Raw genomic sequence first — 25630 nt, 5'->3', positions numbered from 1 at the left:
GGGGGGGGAGTTCAGACAACCAATCTATTAGTTATTAGCAGAATGCTTAAATATGACACCAGCAGAGTGCCAGTCTCTGTTTAGAAAACCAAACCCACTGCTATCAAGCCAGTTCCCACGTGATGCTATAGGACAGAGAGGAACTGCCTTGAAGGGTTTCTCAAACTATAGACTTTACAGAAAAAGAATACTTCACTTTCATCCTGTGGAAACGCTGGTAGGTTTGAACTGTCAACCTTTTGGCTAGCATCTGAGCACTTATCATTGTACTATTTCAATAGGCTCCTTTACCCTTAGAATAGGATGTACAAACTTAAATGGGTCTGATGATCCCCAGGATGAAGGCTAGTTTGGAGGTACTAAGTTCAGCTGGAGCCTGGGAGTCTACGTTTCTCACATACTTCCAGACCAGAGTAATGACATACTCTTGCCATACCGTTGCCCACCACCATCTCCTCAGGAGGGTCCTCTGGGGTGTTTTCTGAAACCGCAGCCTTAGGTGAGTAGGCTCCAGAAGAATGCTTCAGACGTGTAGGGTCGGCTCTCTTGAACTGCTGCATTCGCTGGACGACCAGCTCTGCTGTCCGCAGCTTGGAGGGACTGGGTATCATAGAAGCAGCAGGTGGGACATCGTTGCTAGAAGGACCTTCTAAGCGGGAAGAAAACATTTACTCATATCTGTTCTAGCTGGAGAAACAAGACTGTTCTCCCAGGTACTTCTTTGAATCCAGGTTAGACTCTGGATTCAGAGAAGGGCTTCACCAACTAGTGCAGGAAGGATTGTCAATTGATGGGTTGCTGGCATGCCATGCTGTTGTAGTACAATAGTCCTTGGCTTCAAACTGGTTTGAACCAGTTCAGTTGTACTGATGAAGCAAAACTGGAACAGACTTGAGTTTTAAAAATTTGGGGAAGTGGAGTAACTGGAATGGGAAAGATTAAAAGGCAAAGGATAGAAGACTGGGAAGAGATGTAGTGAGGCCTATCAGGAGCCTGATGTGGGAAGCTGGATCACTGCCAGGTCTGTTGAGAATGACACACATTCAAAGTAGCACACTTGGCTGTGGGGCACTGCTGGTTCTGACTCTGCATGTCAAGAAAGTTGGCTGCTCTGCAAAGTGCACACTTCCCTTGTTTTTTAGAGCACATTTCTGACCTGCAACCTTTTCCAATAGGGTTAGTTAGTGTTCTAGTCCACCCATATTTCTTTTTACCCTTCATTTAGGCCATCATTTAATCCTGTTGACTTTATCATCTTGAAAATATATTTTAAAACTAACAACCTCCACTCACATTTTAAGAATTTAGGTCCATTCATCACTTCATCAGTCATGAATGAACTGAGAAATACCAGTATGAGGCCCTGACATAGCTATAATACCAACATTGTGACAAGAGGGGAGGATGAAGAGTGACTGCTAATGTTTACAGAGCTTCTTTTGAGGTTGAAAAAGTTTTTATTAGTGGTAATAATTGTATACAGCCATGTGAATATACTAGAAACCACTGAACTTAAAATAGTTCATTTTATGGGATATGAGTTACATCTCAATGGCTCTACTATTAAAGATATATTAATGACCAATATTATCTCTTTCTAGATCAGGTGTTATCCTGTAACTTAGGTCCACTGATGACGTTCCCTGAAGCCTCCTATTTTGCAGGTATGAATGTGGATGCAGTTTTCTGAAGAACAGTACAACTTTCTTCACAGTCTCAAAGGAGAATGAAGAAGTTTTGTCTCAGCAACATCATGGCAGCCTCACCCCACCCACATCTTTGGGCAGTCTTTACCCAATCTATTGCTGATGTACTACCATCCACCACCACCCCACTGCCTCTGAGCTGATCCTAACTTGTCTCAGGCCTACAGGACAGAGTTGAACTGCTCCTCTGAGGGTTCCCAAGACTGATGAGTCTTTACAGAGCAGCCCTTTCATTTTTCTCCCACAGGATAGCTGGTGGATTCAAACCACTACCTGCATGAAGAAGGTATCCTAGGCATATAGCTCAGCACATTAAGGGTGCTTAATCAAGCAAATTAAGACAAGAAAACAAAACTTCTTCAGAGTATAAGGGAAAAAACCCTAAAAATCTTTCTGTTACATAAACACACCTATCTTCCTTGCCTTGCCTCCTCAAGAGACTAAACCAAACTAGCTGGCCTGTTCCAACCCAAGCACTTCTGAATAAACTCCAGAAAATCATATCTAACAGAAACATCAAATATTTCTGAAAGAGTACAGGGCTCCAAATCATAGTTGTTTGAAAAATTCACATAGTGCTTGTATTATTTATGACTACTGCTTAAAGCAAGAGTTGGCAAACTATGGCCCTCAGACTGCCAGTTTTGGTAAATAAAGTTTTGCTCAGGCACGGCCAGGTTCATTTGTTCACATGCTATATTGATGACAGATTTTGCATCATGGCACAGAGGTGAAAGACAAACAGACATGGAATGATTCCCAGTATCAAATATGTTTACTACCTGGCTGTTTTCAGAAAGCTGACTCCTGGTTTAAGGCAATACAAACCCCCTCTAGATTTCTGTGGGAGGTTATGGCAGGGGCTCACTTGTGTACATTACCTGTCTGGGTGTTCTGCACATCGTTGTTGCAAATGGCAGGCTGATTTGAAGTAGGGCTAGTCAGAGGACCCGCCCTGTTAACAGTGAAAGCAGCTGATTTCCAATCATGTAATTTGGTGGTCTGCTGATTTTTAGCCCTTGAGGTCTGGCTGCCTGGCCTCAGTTTCCTCTCCACTGGGCCTGGAAGGGTTTTGCCCTTAGCAGTAGTCTGTTTGGGCTTTTTTAATGTACTTCTTTTCTGAGTGCTGTCAGAGGTTTTTAGCTTCTTCCTTTTCCCCAACAGTTCCTGGGCTCCATTCTTTTTCACCCTTTGGAAAAAGCTGGCACAGAGTTCTTTGAAATCATCATCAGATTCTTCCATTATCCTACTCAATTCAAGGTGTTCAGGCTGCTTTGCAGAGGTGAGGATTGCCTGTGTGCTGGTGCAGAGACAAGGAGGTGGCCTAGCCTTCCCTCAGCCACCTTTCTCCTCACTGAGCTGCTAGGAGAACTTCCACAGTGGAGTCCCAAGTCTCCTTTGCACCTCCGTAATGACTTAAAATGTCTTTCATCAAACAAGGCCTATGATTAAACATTTTATGCATCCCTCTGTGCAGGTTCACATTTGAGAGCGTGGGCTGTGGTCCAACAAAAGCGTCTGATACATAATCTATATGAACTTGGTGTTCAGCTGACCCTTCATGCTCACCATGGTGGCACTGAGGTTTTGGTCTGTTTAATTTTGCATCTGTGGAAAAATCAAAGCATCTTAATGTAATGCACAGATGCGTTCCCTTTATGCCACTTCTTTCAGAAAAGTACAAGGCTACAGGAGACATGGGAAGTTTACACAGTAATAACACCGTCAATTGCTCAAGTATTGGTCAACTGACACCAACAGCCTCCCATCACACATGGGGGAGAGAGATCTAGAAACCTGCTCAAATATATTTATTCTTTCACAGGCAGAATACATACATTTTGGAAGAACATAATTTTGAATGACATTTGGCAAGTAAGTCTCATGAAGGGAGTCATGATAGAAACAAGCTGATCCCTAAATCTACCACTATTCAGTCAGTTCTGACTCATCAGCTGCCCTGGAAGACAGAGCAGAGCCACCCTAGAGGAGTTTCCAAGATGTGAGTCTTTATGGAAGCACACCACCAACTTTCTCCTATACGGCAGCTGATGGATTTGACCAGCTGAGTTAGCAGTTGAGCACTTTAAGCACTGCACCACTAGAGCTCTTATGCTATTAATGGACAACATTTATTGGATGGTTCCTGCTTGCCAGAAACCCTCCCAATTATTCCACAAGTCTTTAACTTATTTAGTTCTTACAAGGGAGCTCTGGTGGCATAATAGTAAGAGACTTGGTTGCTAATCAAAGGTTGTCAGTTCTAACCTACGGAGCAGCTCTGTGGGTAAAAAGACCTATTTCTCTGTTCTGGCAAAGATGGCAGTCTATGACAGCACCTGGGCTGTTCTACTCCGTCCCACTGACTAGGAGTCAAACTGATAAAATAGCACATAGCAACTGCCCTCACAACAGTCCCAGAGGGCAGACTCTACTCTTTTCTCTCTCTTAAAGCAAACAGACAGAATGAAAAATCGGCTCAATATCACTAGGCTACCTAAGTGCTTGCACTGGGGTCAAGCCTGTTCAGATGTTTCTCCTATAGCTTTTTATCCATTTACCAATTATCTGTCCCTCTTAAAAGGAACTCTGGTGGCACAGTGGATAAAGTATTCAGTGGCTAACCAAAAGACTGGTAGTTTGAATCCACCAGCTGCTTTGTGGGAGAGATGTGAGAGTCTGTTTCCACAGACTGACAGCCCTAGAGACCCTTCTGACAGTTTCACTCTGTCCTATGTCTCTAGTGTCACTACGATTCGGAATCAAATCAACACGGTGAATTTTATGTTTGCTTTTTTGGTGTTTGTGGGGGATTTTTTAGTCCCTCTTAGGTGAAAACATCACAAGGACATGCCCATCTGCTTTATTACTTTGTGTTCTCTTTGGTCTGGTTGACAATGCCTTCTCTTACTGTAGAGTTGGGAGTAAAAAGATAAAATGGTGGGAGAAACGGAGCAGTAGAACTCAGCTCATAGGAGGCAACACAGACAGAATCTTCTGCAAAGGGCAGGGAGTAACATCCAAACCCACAGCAAACAAGTGGATTCAGACTCAAAGTGACCACGAGGCAGAGATCTAGCTCACTGGGGGTGTTCAAGGTTACAAATCTTTATAGGACCAGCCTGTCTCAAATTTCTCCCACAGGGCAGCTAATGGATTTGAACCGCTGAGCTTTTGTTCCACAGCCCCTAGGTTTTACCCACAGTGCCACCAGGGCATCTACCACCTCCTCCACAACTGCCTCTCTCCTCATTCCTGTTATGAGGTGCCAGAGTTAGCTCCAACTCAGTAATGTATGTACAACAGAAAGAAACCCTACAGGCCCTGCACCATTCTCTGCCTCTGCTGCCCTTATGGCCGCTGCTACATCCCGGTAATTAGCCTTACAACTATCCGTTTGGGCTTCCTTGGCCGTGACCTTTACGGTAAGATTCCATGGGTGGCAAAAAATGTTGGGGGCTCTGCCTACCAGACGAAAGGGTGGTAGTTCAAATCCACTCAGGTAGACTTTGCAAGCTAAGCCATCGGCTTCTGAAAGTTCAAAGCCGTGGAAACCTGCTGGAGTAGCTCCTCAATGTGTCAGTAGTGACAAGAATTACTAGGGATGCAGCTAGCCGGGCCTTTCTTGCGCGGAAGGCCTGGGCGGAACAATAATCACTTATAGGAGTAAGGCTCGGCTGCCCAGACCATGTCATACGCATTTCATCAACGTCTCCTGAGTGCGGGGAGGCGTCCTGAGACTGCACCCTTCGGGAGGGCGGGGGACTCGGATCTGAACCTCGACGGCCCCGGCGGTAACGCATACGAGCAGTAGGACCCTCCCCCGTCCCCTAATGTGGCCTTATACGCGTGGCACTAGGGACCACACTGGGCCAGGGCAGCCGCGCGCTCTGGCGGCTGTAGACGTTCCGATCCCAGTGAAAACTCGGGGAGTCAACTGACCCTCGGGCAGCGACCACCGGGGCATCCAGATCCACTCCTCGCTTCCTTCAGGCGACCCTCTCCACCTGGGGCGCGACGGGCCCTCTGACACCAAGGAGCCAGCGAGGTAAGGTGGACGACAAAGGTCCGCAGTGACAGCACCTCCACCTCCCAGCTCAGATTCTCGGCCCCACAGCGCGGCTCCTCCTACCTCCTGCGCCGCCGCGGAACCGTCTCAACGGAGAAGAACAACGCGCTTGCGCCGCCGCGCTTCCCGTCGTTCTCTGCGGCCGCGGGCGCGCCTTCGAGAGCATTTCCTGTCTGCGCAGTGAAGACCGGAAGTGCTCTCCAGGTTGGCTGTATGTTGTTTCTCTGGCGCTGGGCACTCCCGCAGTAAAGTCTGTTAAACGAGAAGTGTTGGGTTGGATCTTGTAGGTGAGACCGATCCATAAAGACATCAGAACAGAACACCACGGAATCCTAACTCACTGTTGCCGCCACTGTGTGAATTCTCCGCATTGAGGTTCTTCCTCTTTTTTTGTTGACCTCCTTAGGGGAAGGAGTGACTAAAGAATAAGTGAAAGTTCTTGTTTCTGATTTACCACATGATCCCGAATTGAATTATTAAAGCAAAATAGCTTTAAAAGATTTACCTTGGGAGAGGGGCTGCGCGCCAGGCACACACGGGTAGGAGCAAGCTCAGCTTTTTTCGGCGCCTCTGCGGGCAGCCGTATAGCCTGGGGCCTGGGGCGCGGGGCTCGGGGCCAGGACACTGAGCAGGGCGTCCAGCATCTCCTTGCACATGGCCAAACACCATGGAACCAACCTGCGGGGAGAGGCACCCCCTGTTGCAGTGGACCGTGGAGGCAGAACCCACCTCTAGCTGACCCTCCGGCGGGCTTCCAGAGGCTGCAAATCGCACGGGAGGAGATTGTCTATCCTTTTCCCGTGGAGCAGCTGGTGGATTTGACCTACCTGCCTTAAGTTCTTTACCAGAGGCCACCTAAGTTTCCCTGCCTCCTGATTCAACCACTCACCTTTGAAAGGTCCACCTTTAATGGTGAGGGCTACCTTCCTCCCCTCAGTTCATGTAGCCAAACCCCGTGCTCGAGATCCCTGAACTGGAAAAATGAAATGGTGACAACCGGCACCCCTGAGTCCTCAGATGCCACCCGAAGAGCCAGGTTTGAGGCCAGAATTAGAGATCTCTGGACAAAGGGACTTCTAGTAATTCGCAGGTTGCGTAACTGCCTTGGATAGGAGCTTGTCAGTAGAAATCTAGCAAGACCGACTGAAAAGGACCCCTCTTTGGGAGTGATTTTTTTACTGTGGTGGTGGTTACCTAGATAAGTCCGTTACTGTAGCTCATTGAATTGCATAAATCGATACTGGAATTGTACTAAAAACCCCTCTCAAATTCATTGCTTTGTATCAGGACTAACTCTGCTCTGACCCGCTGGAGGGTTTTTCCGACACTTTTCTCCCATGGAGCAGCTAGTGGATTCCAACTCCCTATGGACTATGCCCTCTATTGGAATCGTACAAGGAGTACTAAAAAAGAAGAAAAATAGAAGTTGTATTCTCTACAAAGAAAAAAAAAAAAAGATTCACCCTGATAGGAAAGAAGTGATGGATGGATGGAATTATTTCGTTCATTGAGAAACACAAAGTAAACCCCCTGGCATTGAGTCCATTCTGGTTCAAGGTGACCCGCCTTTTGGGTTCCAAGGGCCCATCTTTCTCCTGTAGAGTGGCTAGTAGGTTCAAACTACCAGCCTTTTGGTTCCTCCTGAAAAGCACAGTCATTTTTCTTTTTTTCACAGTTCCAAGGTAAGAAGACTTTTGGAGCTGCTTACACTTTTTGTTTTGTAGGAGTCCAGCTTAGTTACATTGATGATGTTCTCAGAGTTGTGCAACCATTCCCACCCACCTTCTCTGGGTTGTTCATCCTTAAATAACGTAAACTCGCTGCCCCACAAGGTTCCTGTTTAAGTAAGCTTTGGAGTTGTTTGTTTTGTTCCTATATAGATCTTAAAAGTTCACAATGCTCTAGACAGCCTTTACTAGTTAAGCTTGGTTTTGGGAAGACTATATATATATATGTGTGTGTGTGTGTGTGTGTGTGTGTGTATATATATATATAGTATATATGTGTTCCAGTCACCCATTATTATCAATGCATCTTGATTGCACGTTCGATCAATCTCCGATTGTAAAAGTTGGTAAAAATCTTCTATCTCCTCTTCCTTGGCTCTGGTTGTTGGTGCATATATTTGAATGATAGTGGTATTCACTGGACTTCCTTGTATGCGTATAGATATTATCCTGTCACTGACAATATTGTACTTCAAGATGGATCTAGCAATGACTTTTTTAACTATGAAAGCCACTCCATCTCGCAAGCAACTCGACGGCACATAACAACAACAACATATATGTGTGTATATATATGTATATACATGTTTTATTTTTTTAATTTAACAGGTAAGGTTTGTGTGCTGTTCCAGAAAGTATAGGTTCCATAAAGAAATTGGCATTCTTTTGTGAATTTATTGCCCACTTGGTGCCATGACAAAGGAGGCTATTATTCATGGGACCAATCAGCCATACATTCATATCATCATACTTCTCCTGATTCTCCACCTTCTTCTCTTGCTCCAGGCAAATATGGGCTGGTCGCTGAGCCTTGGATGACCTGCTTAAGCTTTTAGTACACGAAGAACTATACCATGAACTCAGACATAGAACAGAAGTACTCAACACATTCTTAAACCATTTAACCCCAGTTAAATGAAGCCCCTAATATTTTAAGAAATACTTTTATTATCATATTTTCTTAAAATAGTAATTATTTAGTTCTTTGTACCTAAAGCATGTAAATAAATATTTTGGTAAGAAAGGTCACAAGTCAGTATGATACATGTCAATTTTAGGAGTCTAGGTGAAAAGATACCTGAGAGGGTGAGCGAGAATCCTCTGGTGGCCTAGTGCGTCATAAATCAGTACAATACATGTCAATTTTGGGAAACTGTATGTGGATCCAAAGATAACTGGTGGTTCCTGTGATACTAAACACTGTGACACTGATGTGTTAAATCTGATAATGGTTACCCATGGTGAACAGTGTTTGGTGGTGCTCCCTGATTAAAACAAGCTTGGAAGCAGGAGTGGCATCCACTTCCGAAATAGCTTGCCTCTGGAAACTTTATGAACTTGGAGAAACAATGGAAGCTATACAAGTGTTCAGATCTTTCATTCGTAGGGTCGCTATGAGTTGTCTACAACTCCATGGCACTTAACAACAACAACAACAATGTGTAGATCACAACAAACTGTGACTAACTCTGAGAAGAATGGGAATCCCAGAATACTTGATCATACTTAGGTGAAACCTAACCTTCTACCAGGAGGCAGTTGTCAGAACAGAGCAAGGAAACACTGCATGGTTCAAAATTGGGAAGGGTGTATGCAAGAGGGTGTCCCTTATCTCCATACCTTTTCAATCTATATGCAGAACAGATTATCCAGGGGGCTGGGCTCTATGAGGAAGAATGTGGCGTCAGGATTGGAGGAAGACTCCTCAGCAATCTGCATCACACTGATGACAAAACCCTGCTTGCTGGAACTGAGGAGTACCTGAAGTGCTTACTTAAGAAGGCCAAGTACTGCAGCCTTCAATATAGATTGAAGCTTAACATCAAAAAAACAAAGATTCTCACTACTGAGCTGACTGGCAGCATCGTGATAGATGGTGAAGAGATTGAGATTGTTAACAACTTCAGTTTGCTTGGCTCCACAATCAACACTCTTGGTACCAGCAGCCAAGAAATGAAAAGATAAATTGCACTGGGGAAAGTCTACTGTCAGAGACCTCTCCAAAGTACTGAAGAGCAATGATGTCAGTCTGGAGGCTAAGGTGCACCTGATATAGGCCATGGTCTTTGCAGTTACTTGCTATGCATCAGAAAGCTGGACAATGACTAGGGACATGAGAAGGAGAATTGATGCCTTTGAGCTATGGTGCTGGAGAATAGTATTGAATATACCATGGACTGCTAGGAGAACAAACAGGTACATCCTAGAGAGGATGAGACCTGGCTGCTTCTTGGAGGCAAAGATTCTGAAGCTTCGTCTGACATACTTTGGACATGTTGCAAGGAGGAACCAGTCCTTGGAGAGGAATGTCATGCTTGCGAGGATGGAGGGACAGTGCAGGAGAGGAAGACACTTGATGAGATAAATTTATTCAGTGACTGGGGTATTGGAAGTAGGTCTGATAGAGACAATAAGCTTGGCACAAGATAGAGCGAGGTTTAGGGCTGTTGTATAAAGTGTCACTATGAGTCGCAGGCAACTCGATGACACATAACAACAACATGTGAAAAGATGCCTGAGAGGGTGAGTGAGACTCTTCTGGTGACCTAATGGGAAGGAGTTTCACCAGTAAGTCTAAGCTAAGGAGTTAGCCAAGAAATTTGGAAGGCAAATACCTACCTATACAATTGATTGAAAGAAATTCATATTTGTTCCCATTCCCAAAAAAAGATGATTCAACAGAATGTGAAAATTATGTGACAATTTCACCGATACCATATGAAGCAAAATCTTACTGGAGATTATTAAAAAAACAGCTAGAACAATAAATTGACAGAGAAGAAGTGCCAGATATTCAAGCTGGATTTAGAAGAGGCCATGGCACCCCACATATCATTGCTGATGTCAGATGGATCTTGACTGAAAGGATGTATGTTTGTGTTTTATTGACTATGCAAAGACATTTGACTGTGGATCATAACAAATTATAGCTAACATTGAGATGAATGGAAATCCCAGAACACTTAATTGTGCTTGTGTAAAAGCTATATCTAGACCGAGAAGCTGTTTCTGAACAGAACAAAGGAGAACTGTATGGTTTAACATCAAGAAAAGTGTGCATCAGGACTGTATCCTTTCTCCATACCTATTCAATCTGTATGCTGTGTAAATCATTCAAGAAGCTGAATTTACTGCACTGCAATCCCAGATGTGCACAGTTAAGAAAAAGAAGAAGAAGAAGCTGAATTTATGAAGAAGAATGTGGCATCAGGGTTGGATGAAGACTCATCAACAATTTGTATTATGCAGATGACATAACCTTGTTTGTTGAACCTGAGGAGGATTTGAAATGCTTGCTATAGACATTAAAGAGTACAGCATCCAATATGGATTACATCTTAATATCAATAAAACCAAAATCCTCCCCACAGGGCCAATAGGGAACATTAGGATACATAGATAAAAGATTGAAAGTGTCAATGAGTTCTCTTCCTTGGATCCACATCAACAGTCAAGAAAGAAAAAAAAAACACTCTTGTTGCTTTGCGAAATCGGTTGTCAAGGCCGTCTCCAAAGTGCTAAGGAACAATGATGTCAGTTTAAAGACCAAGTGAACCTGATTCAAGCATGGTCTTTTTCAATTACTTTCTATGCATCTTCAAGTTGGACAATGAATAAGAACTACTGAAAAATAATTGATACCTTTGAGTTGTGGTTTTGTAGGCGAGTACTGAATATCCTATGGACTGCTAAAGGAACAAATATAACTTGGAGAAAGTGAAGCCAGGGCAAAGATGATGAAACTTGATCTCATATACTTTGGGGATGTTGTTGGGAAGGGCCAGTCCTTAGGGAAAAGTATCATGTTTAGAAAGGAGGAGTGTCAGGAAAAACCTCATCAGGGTGGATTGACTTAGTGACTGTAGCAATGGGGCCGTGTATGTCAGGAATGGTGAAGATAGGGCAATATTCAGATATGTTGTCATGAGGTCAATGTGAGTTGTAGCCAATTTGATGGTACCTAACAACAACATATATTTCCAAGCATAATGCCCTCCAGAGACTGCCTTCTGGATAACATACTCCAAGTACACAAGATGGAGTCTCACCATCCTAACTTCTAAGGAGTATCCTGATCACAGCTCTTCAAGGTGGATTTGTTTGTTCTTTAGCACTCAGTGGTATATTCAATAATTTTAGCTAACACCACAATCTATAGACATCAATTCTTGGGTCTTTTCTATTCATCGTTTCAGCTTTCACATGCAGATAAGGCGACTGAAAACACTATTACTTAAGCCAGGCACACCTTAGTCTTTAGTTTTCCTCATTTTGGTACTTCCCTTGATTTCTTAGTTGTGGATCCAAGTAAAATTAAGTCCTTAACAGTTTCAGTGTATTCTTTGTTTATCATTTTGGTGTTTTTTTGCCCCAGTTGTGAGGATTTTTGTTTTCTTTCTGTTCATATGTAATTCATATTGAAAACTGTTGCTGTCTGATCTTCATCAATGACTATTTCAAATAATCTTTGCCTTCAGCAAGTAAGGTTGTCCCTTCTACACATTGCAGGCTGTTAATAGTCTTCTAATCCTAAAGTCATGTTCTTAATACAATCTTGTTTCTGAGGTTATTTGTTCCACATACAAATCTAATAGGCCTGCTGAAAGACTGTAATCCTGACATACATTTTTCCTGATTTTAAATCCTTCTGGTCAATTGACAGCTGCATGAACCAAAGTGCTATGAAATTCCTTTTTTTCAAAATGTTAGCCACAATTTATAATAATCCACACAATGAGATACCTTTACATTGAAGGATCCGTGAAGGGTTTAGTGACAATAAGAGGTCTACTGGACTAGGACATGTTCCAGGAACACCTGAGACCCTTGAAAACGAGGGACCTTCAGGGGGTTGAAAACAACCTCAATCCAGTTCTAAGTGCTATTCTTTGTCAGCAATATTCTGAGTCTCTCACCACTAAAGGGATAAGTGCACCAGAGGAGTTCTTGCTAACAGAATCTCCTGGAATGGAGGGTTACAACCTCAGCACTTCCCTTGGAGTCAGATTTACATACCCATTTGCCTTCTTGAGATAAAATAAAGAGAAAGAACACAGAGCCTTGATTGATCAGGGATGATTTCATTTGGTAGGATGTTTATTGTTATTCTTTAACCTGCAAAAAGTATACGTGACTTTAAGTATGCCCGCTTTTGTAATAAAAAGGATGGGGAAGCTCTATTCCACCATTTTGCCCAATAAAGCCCTAGGCCCTTTGCCTTTGATCATCTTTCATGAGTCTCTACCTTCAGCAACCTGTGATCACAGAACACCTGTGAACTACATATATCTTAATAAAACACAGGTAGATATCTTTTTGCAATTCATTTGACTTCAACAATATTCCCCATTCCATGTCCTCTTCTGAATATGAATGGGGTAGGAGAAGAGCTGCTGCTTCAGAGAAGGACTCCTGGCATAACCAATGATTAGGCTCTCAGACACAGTCCTCATCCCAGCTCCAGAGCCAGCCATTCCAGCTGTGGCAGCCCCAGCCCCAGTAAACTTGACTGTTGTGTCAATATCCCTTGAGATGGTGCTGATTTAAAAACTAAGGGGAGCTCTGGTGGTCTAGTGGTAAGGAGCTGCAACTACAATCCCAGAGGCACACGGTTCGAATCCACCAGATGCTTTGCTGGGGAAGGAGGGACAATCTCCTCCTGTACCAGTCAGATCTGATTTGACGGTACACTTACACAAAAATAATAAAATTAAAAACAAAACAAAAAAACCCAGACTAAGACTAGGGATAAATGAAACCAAGGAATGTGAGGCTGTCAAGCAGCTGAAGTTCTCATTCAGAGTTAAGTTCCTGGCAGGTCCCTGTTGATGTACTATTTCAACTGTTGGGGTTTTTTCCTAAGTTGTCTTTTCCCCCCCTACTAGTTTATTTACAAAATTCAAATACAAATTATTTCAATTTCCCTCACTCTCCCACCCATCAAATTGTACAACCCAATGATTCATCCCCCCTTCCCCCTGCACATCTACATCCCTCTGCTTCCAGCCTCTCTCACCTCTCCTGGATCCTTATACTCATTCTACAATAACGGTGTTATACAATATTTATCTGTATGAGACTGAGTTAGATCACTCAGCATAACGATCTCCAGTTAGGAGATCATAGTGACCTCCCAAGTTAGGTAATAATTTATAAAGTTATTGCTCCTGTGTGTTGCATAGTATTCCATTGAGTGAATGAACCAAAATTTCTCAATCCATTTGTTTGTGGTTGGACATTTGGGCTATTTCCATGTTCTTTCAATGGTGAATAATGCTACTATGAACATTGGTGTAGAAATCTCAGTTTGTGCCTCAGTTCTCATATTCTCAGGTTATATTCCAAGTAGTAGAATAGCTGGGTCATATGGAATTACTATGTTCAGCTTTTTGAGGAAGCGCCAAACTACCATCCAGAATGGTTGCACTGTTTTACAATCCCACCAACAATGTATAAGAGTTCCTTTCTTGCCACATCCTCTCCAGCATCTATTACTTGCTTCCCTGTTAAATGTTGCCACTCTTACTGGAGTGAGATAGTACCTCATTGCGGTTTTGATTTGCATCACTCTTATTGCTTTGTTTCTTGTGGGAGTTTTTACAAATGTTTTTCATTCTCTTTGGCAAAACATTTTGTTGTGTGTGACATTAATGTTATTGTTCTAGAGTCTCTGCATTCTGTTGGATCTCTTTTCTTTGGAATAGGCATAAATAAGGATTTATTTGGCCTGGCAGTTTTGTTCTGAATTTTTTGGCATTAGATGAGTGAATACTACCAATGTTGCATCCATTTATTGAAACATCTCAGTTGGTATTTGATCAATTCCTGGAGCCTTTTCCCCTGTCTCCCCTGCACAGTTTGTTCAGCATAGTTTTGAATTCTTCCTTCAATGCATTGATTTGTTCTTTAGAATATGCTGCCTCCTGAAATGGTTGAGCACTGACCAAATGTTTTTGGTACAGTAACTTTATGTAGTCCTTCTATTTCTTCTCCTTCTCCTCCTCCTCCTCCTTCTTCATATAAAGTGTTTCTTTATCTTCCTCAGTCAAACCCTGAGCCAATCACTTTCCCCAGGCTGCCTGGAAGGATACAGGGAAAGGAATCTATAGGGTAGACGAGACACAGTGAGGAGAAAACCAACAAAGTGTGGGAGGTGGAGATGGCTCCTTCACATGGCGAAGAGGATCAGAAAGGCAAAAAAGGATCAGGCAAAAGAGCCTCATGGCTTCTGAGAGGGCAAAGCCCAGAATTACATAGGAGAAGATCTGCTGCTTCAGAGAAGGATTTCTGGCATAACCAATGATAATGCTCCCAAACACAGTCTCCATCCCAGCTCTAGAGCCAGCCACTCCAGCAGTGGCAGCCCTAGCCCCAGTAAACTTGACTGCTGTGTCAATATCCCTTGAGATGGTGCTGGTTTGGAAACTGAGACTAGGGATAAATGAAACCAAGGAATGTGGTCAAGCAGCTGAAGTTCTTATCTGTCAGTGCCTCTGGTTGTTTCAGCACCATGTAGACAATGGCCAGCTCAGCAGCTGAGAGGCACTCCAGACCAGCTAAGTGGTGGAGACAATCTTGGTGCAGGCGTACATTTTCAGGGGATGAGGGGCTGTGGCAGGAAAGCTGCTCCAAGTGCAGAGAAGGTAGAGAGGGACCTTTCTACCTTCTTTTGATGCGTTCTGTCATCACAATCACTTGTTATGCATCAGAGAGTTGGACAATGACCAAAGAGGATAGAAGGAGAATTGATGCCTTTGAGCTGTGGTGCTGGAGAAGAGTATTGAGAATACCGTGGACTGCTAAGAAAACAAACAGATTTGTCCTGGAAAGGGTTAAACTGGGTGGCTCCTTGGAGGCAAGGATTCTGAGGTTCTGTCTAACATACTTTGGACATGTTGTGAGGAGAGACCGGTCCTTGGAGAAGGACATCATGCTCGGGAGGGTGGAGGGAAGCGCAGGAGGGGAAGGCCCCCTATGAGGTGGATTGATTCAGTGACTGGGATAATTGGGATGGGAGTGTCAGAGACAGTGCAATTGGCACAGGACAGAGCAGAGTTTAGGGCTGTTGTACATAGGGTCGCTATGAGTCGCAAGCGACTCGACGGCACATAACACAACATAACTCAACACAGTTCTGTAGCCTGCATTGATACATGTTTGTTTTCAGTTCAAAGAAAAATTCTAAGAACTCTAGAGTGGAAAATAGTACCTTTTAGTTCACCCTCATTAATCTCTCAGACTCCATTACACAAATATTCTCAAGAGGAAGTCAAACCCCACAGTCATGACGAGGCTCTGATTCACAGGGATGCTCGATTGTGTTGTGAGACTGTATATGTTATCAGGAGACCACCCATCTTCTCTGACAGATGCTGGTGGATTTGAACCATCAGAGATGCAAGTTCTCAGGTTAGCAGCACAACTCACTACAGATTTTCACTCAGGCTTTTGTAACTCATCTTTTTCTATTAATATTAATGTTGTTAAACAAAAATTGAAAATTTTAAACTTAGACATATTGAAATCATATTTGTTTTCTTCGGAAGGTTTCTCTTTTTTCTTTTTTTATTGTGAAAAAACATGTGTGAGGATACAAGGGGGTGAGGGTTGGAAGCAGAAGAGTGAGGATGGGCAGGGATGAAACCACAGGACTGCACATTTTAGTGGGTGGGGGGAGTAGGTAAAGGAAATGAGAAAGATACAGTGGGAATCAGAAGAGACAGGGTAAAGGTAAGCATATCCCAATGGTGATTTTTTTTTAACAAAGAAATTGTCTTATTCACTTGTGAGAATTCTGCATTTGGGAATGGGGCACAGACTCTCTGGCTTCTTCATGCTGAACAGGGGCATTGCTGTGAAGCAGGAAGGGGAGCCCACTTTAACACCTTACTGGTCATCCTGCCATATGCTTTCTTGTCCAGTTAGAAGATATTTTCCTGACATTTACTGCCCTCTGGACTGCAAAGTGTTTGTAAAGGTGGGTCCAGTGGAGATGGCTGACTGAAGGCTCCATCCTCCTTTGCTTCCTTAGCTAGCAGTTATATTTCCCTCTTGTCTCTGGAACTGGGTTCAGAGCCCAGGTCTGGAGTAAAACTCAGTGTTAAGGTTACCTATCGGAAAGTGAGCAAGCCTAGAGAGAACAAACTTGTGAGTTACAAATAGAAGGGCTTTGGAGGTGTTACTTACAGGTGTACTGGGGGAGAAGGTGGAGGAAATTGGCTTAGATAAAATTCTTTGTATATCCTAGGCAATTTCCCCCAACAACCTGAAGACTCTTCCCAGGGATGGATGGCACACCTAAGGGCCAGACAACTCAACCCAAGGGCCGAAAGGCTCACCCCAAGGGCTGAACGGCTCCCCCCAGGAGCCAAACGGCTCTCCCTGACGGCCAAATGGCACACCCCAGGGGTCAGACAACTCATCCCAAGGGCTGAGCAGCTCACCCTGGGGACCAAATGGAACATCCCGAAGGCCCAACGGCTCACCCCAAGAGTCAAACAGCTCACCCCAAGGGCTGAATGGCTCTCCCCGGCAGCTGGATGGCACACCCTGAGGGCCAAAATGCTCTTCCTGGGATGGACGACTTTTCCTGGGGGCTGGGCGACACACCCCAGGGGCTGGGTGGCATACCCTGTGGGCTGGGTGGCACACCTCCCTACCGAAGCCCCCTCCCCAAAGTCTGGACACTGTGCCTCTCTGAAGGTCATGGCCAGGGACAGCACCCACAGTTCTGATGCCACCAATATTGCCCCCTTCCCTCCACCAAGTGATCAGCCTGCAATTCAAAGTAGGCATCACTACCCTCCCCCTTCACAAATGGAGAAAGGGCTTTGAGAGTAGTGAACAGACCCTCCCTAGGTCTAAATAGTTCTTGGCAGCAGTATTCAAGAAATCAAAAGATGTGGTATACTTTGCAGATCTGCTGTCTCAGATATGTTGTTGTTAAGTGTTGTCAAGTTGTAGACAACTCATAGCTATCCTATGAATGAAACTTTCATCATTTCCCTAAGTTCATAGAGTTTCTAGAGGCAAGCTATTTCAGAATTGGATGTCACTCCTGCTTCCCAGCATGTTTCAATCAGGGAGCTCCACCAGACACTATCCATCATGGGTAACCATTATCACATTTGTCATTTCAGTGTCACAGTGTTCAGCCTCACAGCAACCACGAGTCACCTCTGTATAACCAATTGTCAGAGCAGTGATATATTACTTAGAAGAGTGAACAAAAACAATCAAAATCAGACATGAGGCTGCAGATTAAAATCCCCAACCTTTGGTTTGGTAGCATAGCTTTCTATCCACTAGAACCACAGAGATAACCACAGAGATCTCTCTATGGCTCACAACAATTCTATGAACCACAAATCTAGTCCTTGCCTTATCCTACACCATCCCCACAATCAGAGATATGCTTGAGCCCATTGCTACAGACACCTTATCAATCCATTGTGTTGGTGATATTCTTCTCTGACCTGTCCAAGGAAATCTTCTTTACTGACAGCAAGATGTTTTCCTGTATCAAGACCTTCACTTCCCATGATTCTATGGCGCTGCTGCCCCAACTCCCCACTTCCTGCCCGAGGGGTCCATGGCTCCTGACATCCACAGCCTCTGGCCATACAGGGGCTCCATCACACTGTCCATGGGGCTCAGCTCCCACTGCCTGTACTAGGCTAGGGGACCTGTGAGCTCTGGCCACAGTGGCCCCATGGGTTCATGGCAGTACAGGATCCGTGGCCAGTAGTGGGCAGAAGTGGGACTCAGCCATGTTCCTTCAAGAATCCCTGTCCTCTTGATGTTGAGCAATCAATTACTTGGCTGTTTGTAAGTTGTGTGGCCTGGTTCAATGCAGCTTGCCAGGCCTCCTGCTCCTCACATTGTGTCTCTTCCTGCTGCTATCTTGGTTCCAAGAATTTATTTTAATATAAATTTATTCAGCGGCATTGTGGAGGCTCCATCATACCAGCTTTGAGGCCTGGCATCCGCTGTCCATCCCAGGTGAGGGGATCCCTGGGGTCCAGCCACAGAGGCCCAATGGAGCTGTGGTGATGGCAGTGGGGGGCTGGAAGCTGTGGGACTCACCCATTCTTTCTTGGGAATCATTGTTCTCTTGATGTAAAGCCTCAATCCATATTGAAGACCAGTAGTCAACTGTTTAATTGTTCAATTATTGATAAACTGAGGACTGTGGGGTGCCATGGTGGCCCGTTTCTATGCAGCTTGCTGCTCCTGCAGCTCCTTACATTGTTTCCTCTGCTGCTGCCATCTTGATTCCCCCGAAGGCTTCTTCCTTTTTTTCTTTTTTTTCGAAGGTTTCTTAAAATGATGTCAGCCTTCGGGGAGAAAACTACAACAATGAATGAATGGAATTCCAAACTCTGTTGATGTTCATTGAAATAAAAAAAAAATTATGTCAGCCCTGAGTTGTTTGGTCAGTCATGTTCTTTTTCTTACTGATCTTATTTTCTCTTATTCTTTTTATTTGTATGAGGTATATATGTTTTTAATGCAATCATTCATAGACATTTTGTTTTGTAACACTAATTATCATTGGTTAATGGAGTTAATTAATGACAAAGAATGGTATTATGTTCTTTAAGATCTATCAGTACGGGATCAAAAACTCCCACATGCTGCTGTAGAGTTGCTCCCAACTTCTCCGTGAAGTTCCAGGTCTGAACTTGAACTGGAGGAGAGGGCTCCTCTTTCTCCTGGGGAGCTGCTGAGAATTCCAGCTGCCAGAGTGGGGCAAGAGACCTTGGGTAACAATGCTTTTGCAACAATTCTTTTTCCTACAGTATTAAAGTAGCTGAAAAATTAAAAACTGTAAAGTTAAATGTATTAAAATCCACACTATTTTTCTTCTAAATTCTTCTTTAAAATTGACATTCTTTTTCTCCAGAATTATTCTTCGCCCCTCATCCACAAATTCTTCATTCTTCTTAAAACTAAACAATAGCTTAGCTTAGCTCTAGGAAAGGTCAGCCTTGAGCATCTTTCATTTAAATATTGATTTCATTCTCCTTGGGTTGTTTTTTTTTATTTCAAAAAGGTCTATTTAAATGGGCTCAAACAGATACAAACTAAACAATTCAAGCTTCCTGTCACGGTTGCAGGTTAACAGTCATGACCCCTCCCCTCAGTCTCTGAGGCTGTAAATCCTTAACTGAGGAAGCTGCCCTTCTCCTCACCCATCTTTAAGTTAGCAGCGCAGCACACTATGAACTCTGCAACCTAAGTTTTTTAGCCTCTTAGACTCTCAGATTCAAAGGAACAACTTCTTTATTACAAAAGCAAGAACACACACGCACACACACACACGTGTGCGTGCGAACATGCACGCAAAAACCATGAGTTATAAACCAAGGAAACAAAATCAGCAAAGTTGTGTGTCATTTAAGTTTCTTGCATTTGATCATAAGTTGAGTAAAAGGTTAGGACACTCTGGGGGTGCTGTCCCCAGGGAATTGTGTGGCCACCAGAGGCCTTGTTCTCTGGTGATTGAATCCACCAGCTGTTCAATGGATGAAGATGAGCAGTTGCCTCCTGTTGCTTTAGAAGTCATTGCCATCTAGTTAGAACTGACTCCTAGCTGACCTGCCTTGAGTTTCCAAGGTTGTCAACTATGTGGGAGAAACTGGTGCATGTTTCTCCCAGAAGCCTCTGGTGGATTTAAACTAGGAGAGAGCACACCTCCAAATTAGCACCACACTCCCTGCAGGCTCTACAGCAGAGCTCCCCAAGTGGATTTAAACCAGGAGAGAGCTCATCTCCAAGTTAGCACCATACTCCTTCTTGCAGGCTTCACAGCAGAGCTCCCTAAGTGGATTTAAACCAGAAGAGAGCCCATCTCCGGGTTAGCACCAGACTCCCTGCAGGCGCCACAGCAGAGCTCCCTAAGTGCTGCCCATGAAGCGCAGAATCCTAGCTGAGCGGCAGCTCAGGTCTGGAAAGGACACAGTGGCATTATGAGCTTGACTTTTGTTTGCTGGGACCTGACAGTTTACACAGCAAATTTGTTCACTCCACAATCCCTGCATGTGTTTCAGGACCTGGCTTATGGTCTCCACACTGGAGCAGCACTCCGCTCTCTCCCTGTGTCCCCATTTCCATTTGTCCATCTTTCCCACCCCTCGCTGCCTTCTCCGCTTTCTCTATAGACAAACCCTGCAGATTTTGCTGCCTATCTCTGGGCACATTCAGACTGGGAGTGGTGGATTATTCTGAATAAGGAGTGTGCCCCTGCCTGCTGTCACTGGTCACCTTGGAGGATGAAAGTGACAATAAAACCAAATTTTAAAGTAATTTTAAAAAGATGAAGGGACACTTTTCTGTAATTGGGTACATTGTGATTCAGCTCTAATAGATGTTCATAAACTAGTTGAGGGAACAAACAAAAAAGAGCAAGCACCCGCAGGGGAGCATTCAGTTGGAGACAGAGGGGCACTGTGACCCCAGAAGCAAATTCAGATGGCTCCCTCTTTGCAGTTCTGGTCAACATGTCCCTGAACATCTTCAAGACCAGTGCCCACGTGTTCCGTTGCTATGGAGATGAAAAGTATTTGAATGATGATGCAAACCTAAAGGCCAAATGGCCCCCATATTTGGATCCACCAGCACCTCCCAGTGAGAATGATGATAGGGTTTCTAAGAAACCATATCAGGGTCACCTTGGCTCTGAGCTGGTCCAAAATTAGTGAGTTTTAATTTTTTCAGTGTAAGAAATGCCAAGTATTTTTCACTTTTACTTTTTTTTTTTTGAGGGAAAAGTCTCTATCTTAAATTAACATCGGCTTCAGCTTACAGAGCAGGAACATCAAGGTCCTGCTTAAAATGACTCCAAATGCAGCAGATCTGTCGCCACACCGGGTCTGCCACTTGTCAGACTGGACCCACTGAGAACAAAGCCAGCCTCAGGTGTGCTGTGGAGTTTATTGGGGCCCCCTCTTCTGGACAGATGAGCCTTGGAGCAGCAGGGTCCACGGAGGGGCAAGATTTGCAAGAGGCCTGTCCTGGCCCCGAACTCTTGGTGCCCTGAGGGGGCAGCACCAGCTCAGGAAGACCTAGAGTGCTGGTCAGCAGCCTTGAGGCTGGAGCACCTTCCAGATGCCCTCCGCCAGGGCCCGGGGGGTGGGGCTCTGAGTAGTACAGCTCACAGGCAGGCCCTGGGCAGCCATCGCGCGGGCCGTGGTGGGGCCGATGGCCACGAACGTCTGGATGTACTTGAGGCTGTGTCTGAGGCCCGAGGGACTGAAGAAGGCGATCCCAGGACACCCTGCTTGAAGAAGTAGCTCTCCAGGTTTTCCTGGATTCCTGGATGTGGGACGATCTGGTAGACAGGCTTTCCATGGGGATGCCTTGGTCCATGGGCATGTTTGGCAGAGTCTCGCTTTTGAGGTTTCCACAGGGAAAGAGTAGAGGCAGCACCGGTGACTCGCTGGAGCAGATGAACTCGGCAAGCTTCTCCGCGTTCCCACACTGCTCTCCTTCGGCGTCCAGGCTGATCCTCCTCACTAGAGAAGACGTAGCACTTCCAACCACATACACTGGCTTAGCGTTGCACTTCTCTTTCAGAGACGCCTTCCAGGCTTCTCAGAGAAGCTGGGGAGGGACAGAAACTCGAAGGACAGAACCGGGATCAGTGTGGCTTCCAGTCCGAAGGATGCCAATTCCCTGATGGATGGATCCTGGCCACACTCGTCCTCTTTAGGGTCTTTCAGTAAAAGGACCTTCTTCCCTGGCTGGCGGTGGTCACCGGCTATTGCAAAATGTACTCCCACAAGGGAGCTCTGGTGGCCTAGTGGCAAGAAGCTGCACTGGAATCCCAGAGGTACACAGTTCAAATCCACCAGATGCTCGGCTGGAGAAGGAAGGGCAATCTCCTAGTGACTCTTTAGAATACGGCAGAACTGCTCCAAAGGGTTTCCAGGGATGTGGATCTTTACAGAAGCAGCTGGACACATCTCTCGCCTGCTGAGTGGTGAGTTCGAACCACCGACCCTTCACTGATGAGCACCATCAGGGACCCCAGGAGGCAGCTGCAACTTCACAGGGATCCTGCAGGCAGGTGAGACCAGGGCGCGATGAGATGACCGTGAGGAGCCAGCGCCCTGGTCTGAGACACCGGGGCGCGCTTACTTTTCATTTTTTTAAAATTTACTGTTTCTTCTCTTTTTAAATTTTTTTGAAATTTTGTGTCTTTAACGAAAGTTTACAGAAGCATTGGATTTTCATTCATTCATGGTTGCACATTTTCCTCCCTCCCCCTCCCATTTGGGTTTGTAACTTGGGGTTTTGTCCATTCCAACCCAGCCAGCTGTTTCACTTTGCCTTTTCCAGCCACCCTGGAAAGCTGGCACAGGCTGTGTGTGCCTCGTCAGACAGTGCCTATCTCCCCCTCACTCTGCCAGGTGGATCTGAACATCAAACTTTGTTTTTGCTTTGCAACAAGTAATGAAGGATGCCAACAGGACTCCTGGGTGTTTTTAATTATGTCGTTCTTGTGCGCCTTTGAATGGGAACTGACTCACAGACACTCTCGTGCATCTTCAGAGGTTTTAAATCGCACTGAAGGAGAATTCCCATTTCTCTCCCCGTGATGAATTCAAACTGCATACTTTTGGGATTTCAGCCAGCTTCTGACCAGTAGGCCACCACAGCTCACTTTTATTATGTGTGAAAGCAAAGGGAAAAGTACCAAAATTGAGTCAAGTTGGTTTACTTTTCCTCTTTTTTTGTGAGTTGAGTGAAAGTTTGCAGAGGAAATTGCTTTTCCACTCCACTCATCATACTGAAATGTCAGCGGCTGGAGTACACCAGCTGCTCTATGGGAGAAAGGTATAGCCTCCCCTGGCTGACAATCTCAGAGGCCCCCTGTGGAAGGTCTGCAGGAATCAGGTGGCCTCAATGGCACTGGGCTTTTGATGGGTGTGCTTAATGCCAGCAACTTCCACACTGCCAGCATGCACCTCCCACTTGCTCCCTGTGTCCCCATTTCTTGGTATCCCTTCTCTCTATGTGCCACCTTCTTAATCCTGTCTCAGGGAGAATCCTGACCTGTGGATCTAATATGGTGGATTGTCCTGACAAGCGTGCTCCTACCTCATGTTATTGATCACTGTTAGGCCTGGAAGTCTGGGAGCAGTCACCTACAAGCCCAGGGTTGACACAACTGCTCTATGGGGCAGCCTGATCTCTGGCCTATCCTGGCACAAGTACTGCGGCTGAGGTGTGGGGAATTCTGCATTGACTCTGTGAAATGTAGAGCTGGTTGCCTGGGAGAAGCTAAGACAGGCTGGTGGTGGGGGAGAAATCTGGTTGCAAAGGGGTACTCTGGGCAATATCATAATGGTAGGCAAAGACAGGCCATTCTTGCTCTGTTCCTGGCCTCTTGCACCCCTGTGTCCTGTTACTCACTCCCCACTGCTCTGGCACCTCCTGTTCTGCCTTCTCCAGCTTCACACTCACCTTTGTCACTCCCAGCTCCCCTCTCTGTGACAGTGGGTCGTCTCTAGGACCAGATAACTAGGAGGAAGCAGAGCAAGGAGACGGAGTCCTGCCTCAGTACAAATGGCCCCTGAGTCAGCCCTCTAGCCCATATCCTCTCGTGAAGGAGATCTGGATAGATGAGGAGGAAGAAGAGAAGAAGGATTATCCAACCTAGCCCAGGTTTGGGCTTTATTTGGCATGCACTACCCCCTTACCAACACCTTAACCAGCAGCAGCTGTGACTGGGACTGGGGCTCCTCAGATGAGGCCTCTGTGAATTGCCAGAGACCCAAGTCCACAGCAGGCAGGGCTGGCTGGGCAGCTCATTATAGAATTTTACCAAGCTTTTAAAACTATTATTTTTTTTCTATAGTATTAAAATACTTGACAAAAAATGGACGTTTTAAAATTAGATGGTCTAAAATTCACATTTATTTTCACCTAAAGGTTTCTTAACATCAGGGTTTAGCTTAACCAGCAAGAAATGTCTGCCTTGAGCTTAATGCATTTTGGGTTTTGGTTCATTTTACTTTACTTATTTTTATTTGAGTAAAGTTTTACAAGTAATTTTGGTTTTTCATACTATTATTTTATAGACAGTTTGTTTAATAATATTGTCATTGATTAATATAATTAATTAACTCCAAATATATTATATTCTTTATGATCTACTAGGATGGGATTAAAAATGTTTTGTTGAATGGCTTAGATTCCTCTAGCACATTTCCAAGGCTGTGAGTCTGAGCTGGAGAAGAGGGCCTGCCTTTCTCTGCGAAGATGCTGGTGAACTCCAACTGCCAGAGAAGAGCAAGTACTTTTGGCATCAGTAGCACAATGCAGAGTCTTACCCATACTTCTTTATCCTGCAATTTAAAAGTGCTGGATAAAAACGGAAAACTTATATGTATTAAATTAGATGTACTAAAATGCACATTTTTATTCTTTTTCTCCTAAAGTCTTCCTTTTTTATCCCCGATTTTTTATTATCAATCATATATATTTTTTAATTGGTTTGCTTACAAAGTTGTTACACGTTGTGTTTCACAGTATTCGTCATTCATGTTGTGTTTCATATGATCTCCTAAAATCTTCTTAAAATCATAGTTTAGCTTTACTTGACAGGTCAGCCTAAATGATCATTTTAATTTTATTTAATTCATTAATTTTTTTATTCCAGTGACATTTACAGACTATCCAAAAGCATTTTGCATTATAATATTAATTTCATAGATTAATATAATTAAGGAATTAAAATTAAAGTATTATGTTCTATTGAGATCTATCCATATGGGACCAAATAATTATCTGTTTTATAATTTTTTCAGTTCTTTTTTCTCTCTCTCTTTTTTTTTATTGGGAAAAACATATTAGGGGTACAAGGAGGTGAGGGTTGGGGCAGAAGGGTGAGGATGGGCCAGGATGCAGTTGCAGAGCTGCACAGTTTGGTCGGTAGGGGGAGCAGGTGAAGGAAATGATGAGGGTCCAGTGGGAACCAGATGGTACAAAGGAATGACAAGCATTTTCCAATAGTAATTAAGCCACTGTCTTATTGATTTGGGAATTGAATGCCGACTCTCTGGCTCCTTCATGCTGAACAGGGGTGTAGATGTAAAGGGGGGAAGGGAGGACGCTTTATC

The 25630-nt window shown here is 44.5% G+C and overlaps 1 protein-coding gene and 2 pseudogenes across 1 annotated transcript in view; all 3 read right to left on the bottom strand.

Moving 5' to 3' along the window:
* SLX4 (SLX4 structure-specific endonuclease subunit) overlaps positions 1–7575 on the bottom strand; it is a 27180-nt gene extending 19605 nt beyond the window's left edge. Inside the window, exons 1-5 of the mRNA XM_006897479.1 lie at positions 7558–7575; positions 6281–6453; positions 5839–6027; positions 2588–3006; positions 437–649 (exon numbers count right to left, since the gene is read on the bottom strand). Of these exons, the coding sequence (XP_006897541.1) occupies positions 437–649; positions 2588–3006; positions 5839–6027; positions 6281–6453; positions 7558–7575 (1012 nt within the window). The remainder of the gene's footprint in view (positions 1–436; positions 650–2587; positions 3007–5838; positions 6028–6280; positions 6454–7557) is intronic.
* A 7095-nt stretch (positions 7576–14670) lies between these two features.
* On the bottom strand, positions 14671–15148 carry LOC102872360 (annotated as a pseudogene).
* A 6432-nt stretch (positions 15149–21580) lies between these two features.
* LOC102866821 overlaps positions 21581–25630 on the bottom strand; it is an 8829-nt pseudogene continuing 4779 nt past the window's right edge.

Source organism: Elephantulus edwardii, unplaced genomic scaffold, assembly GCF_000299155.1.
Source record: "Elephantulus edwardii isolate Elephantulus edwardi_28Jun2011 unplaced genomic scaffold, EleEdw1.0 scaffold00209, whole genome shotgun sequence".
NCBI lineage: Eukaryota > Metazoa > Chordata > Mammalia > Macroscelidea > Macroscelididae > Elephantulus > Elephantulus edwardii.
The sequence above is the reverse complement of the archived record's forward strand: the minus strand, read 5'-3'. Positions and strand labels throughout refer to the sequence as shown.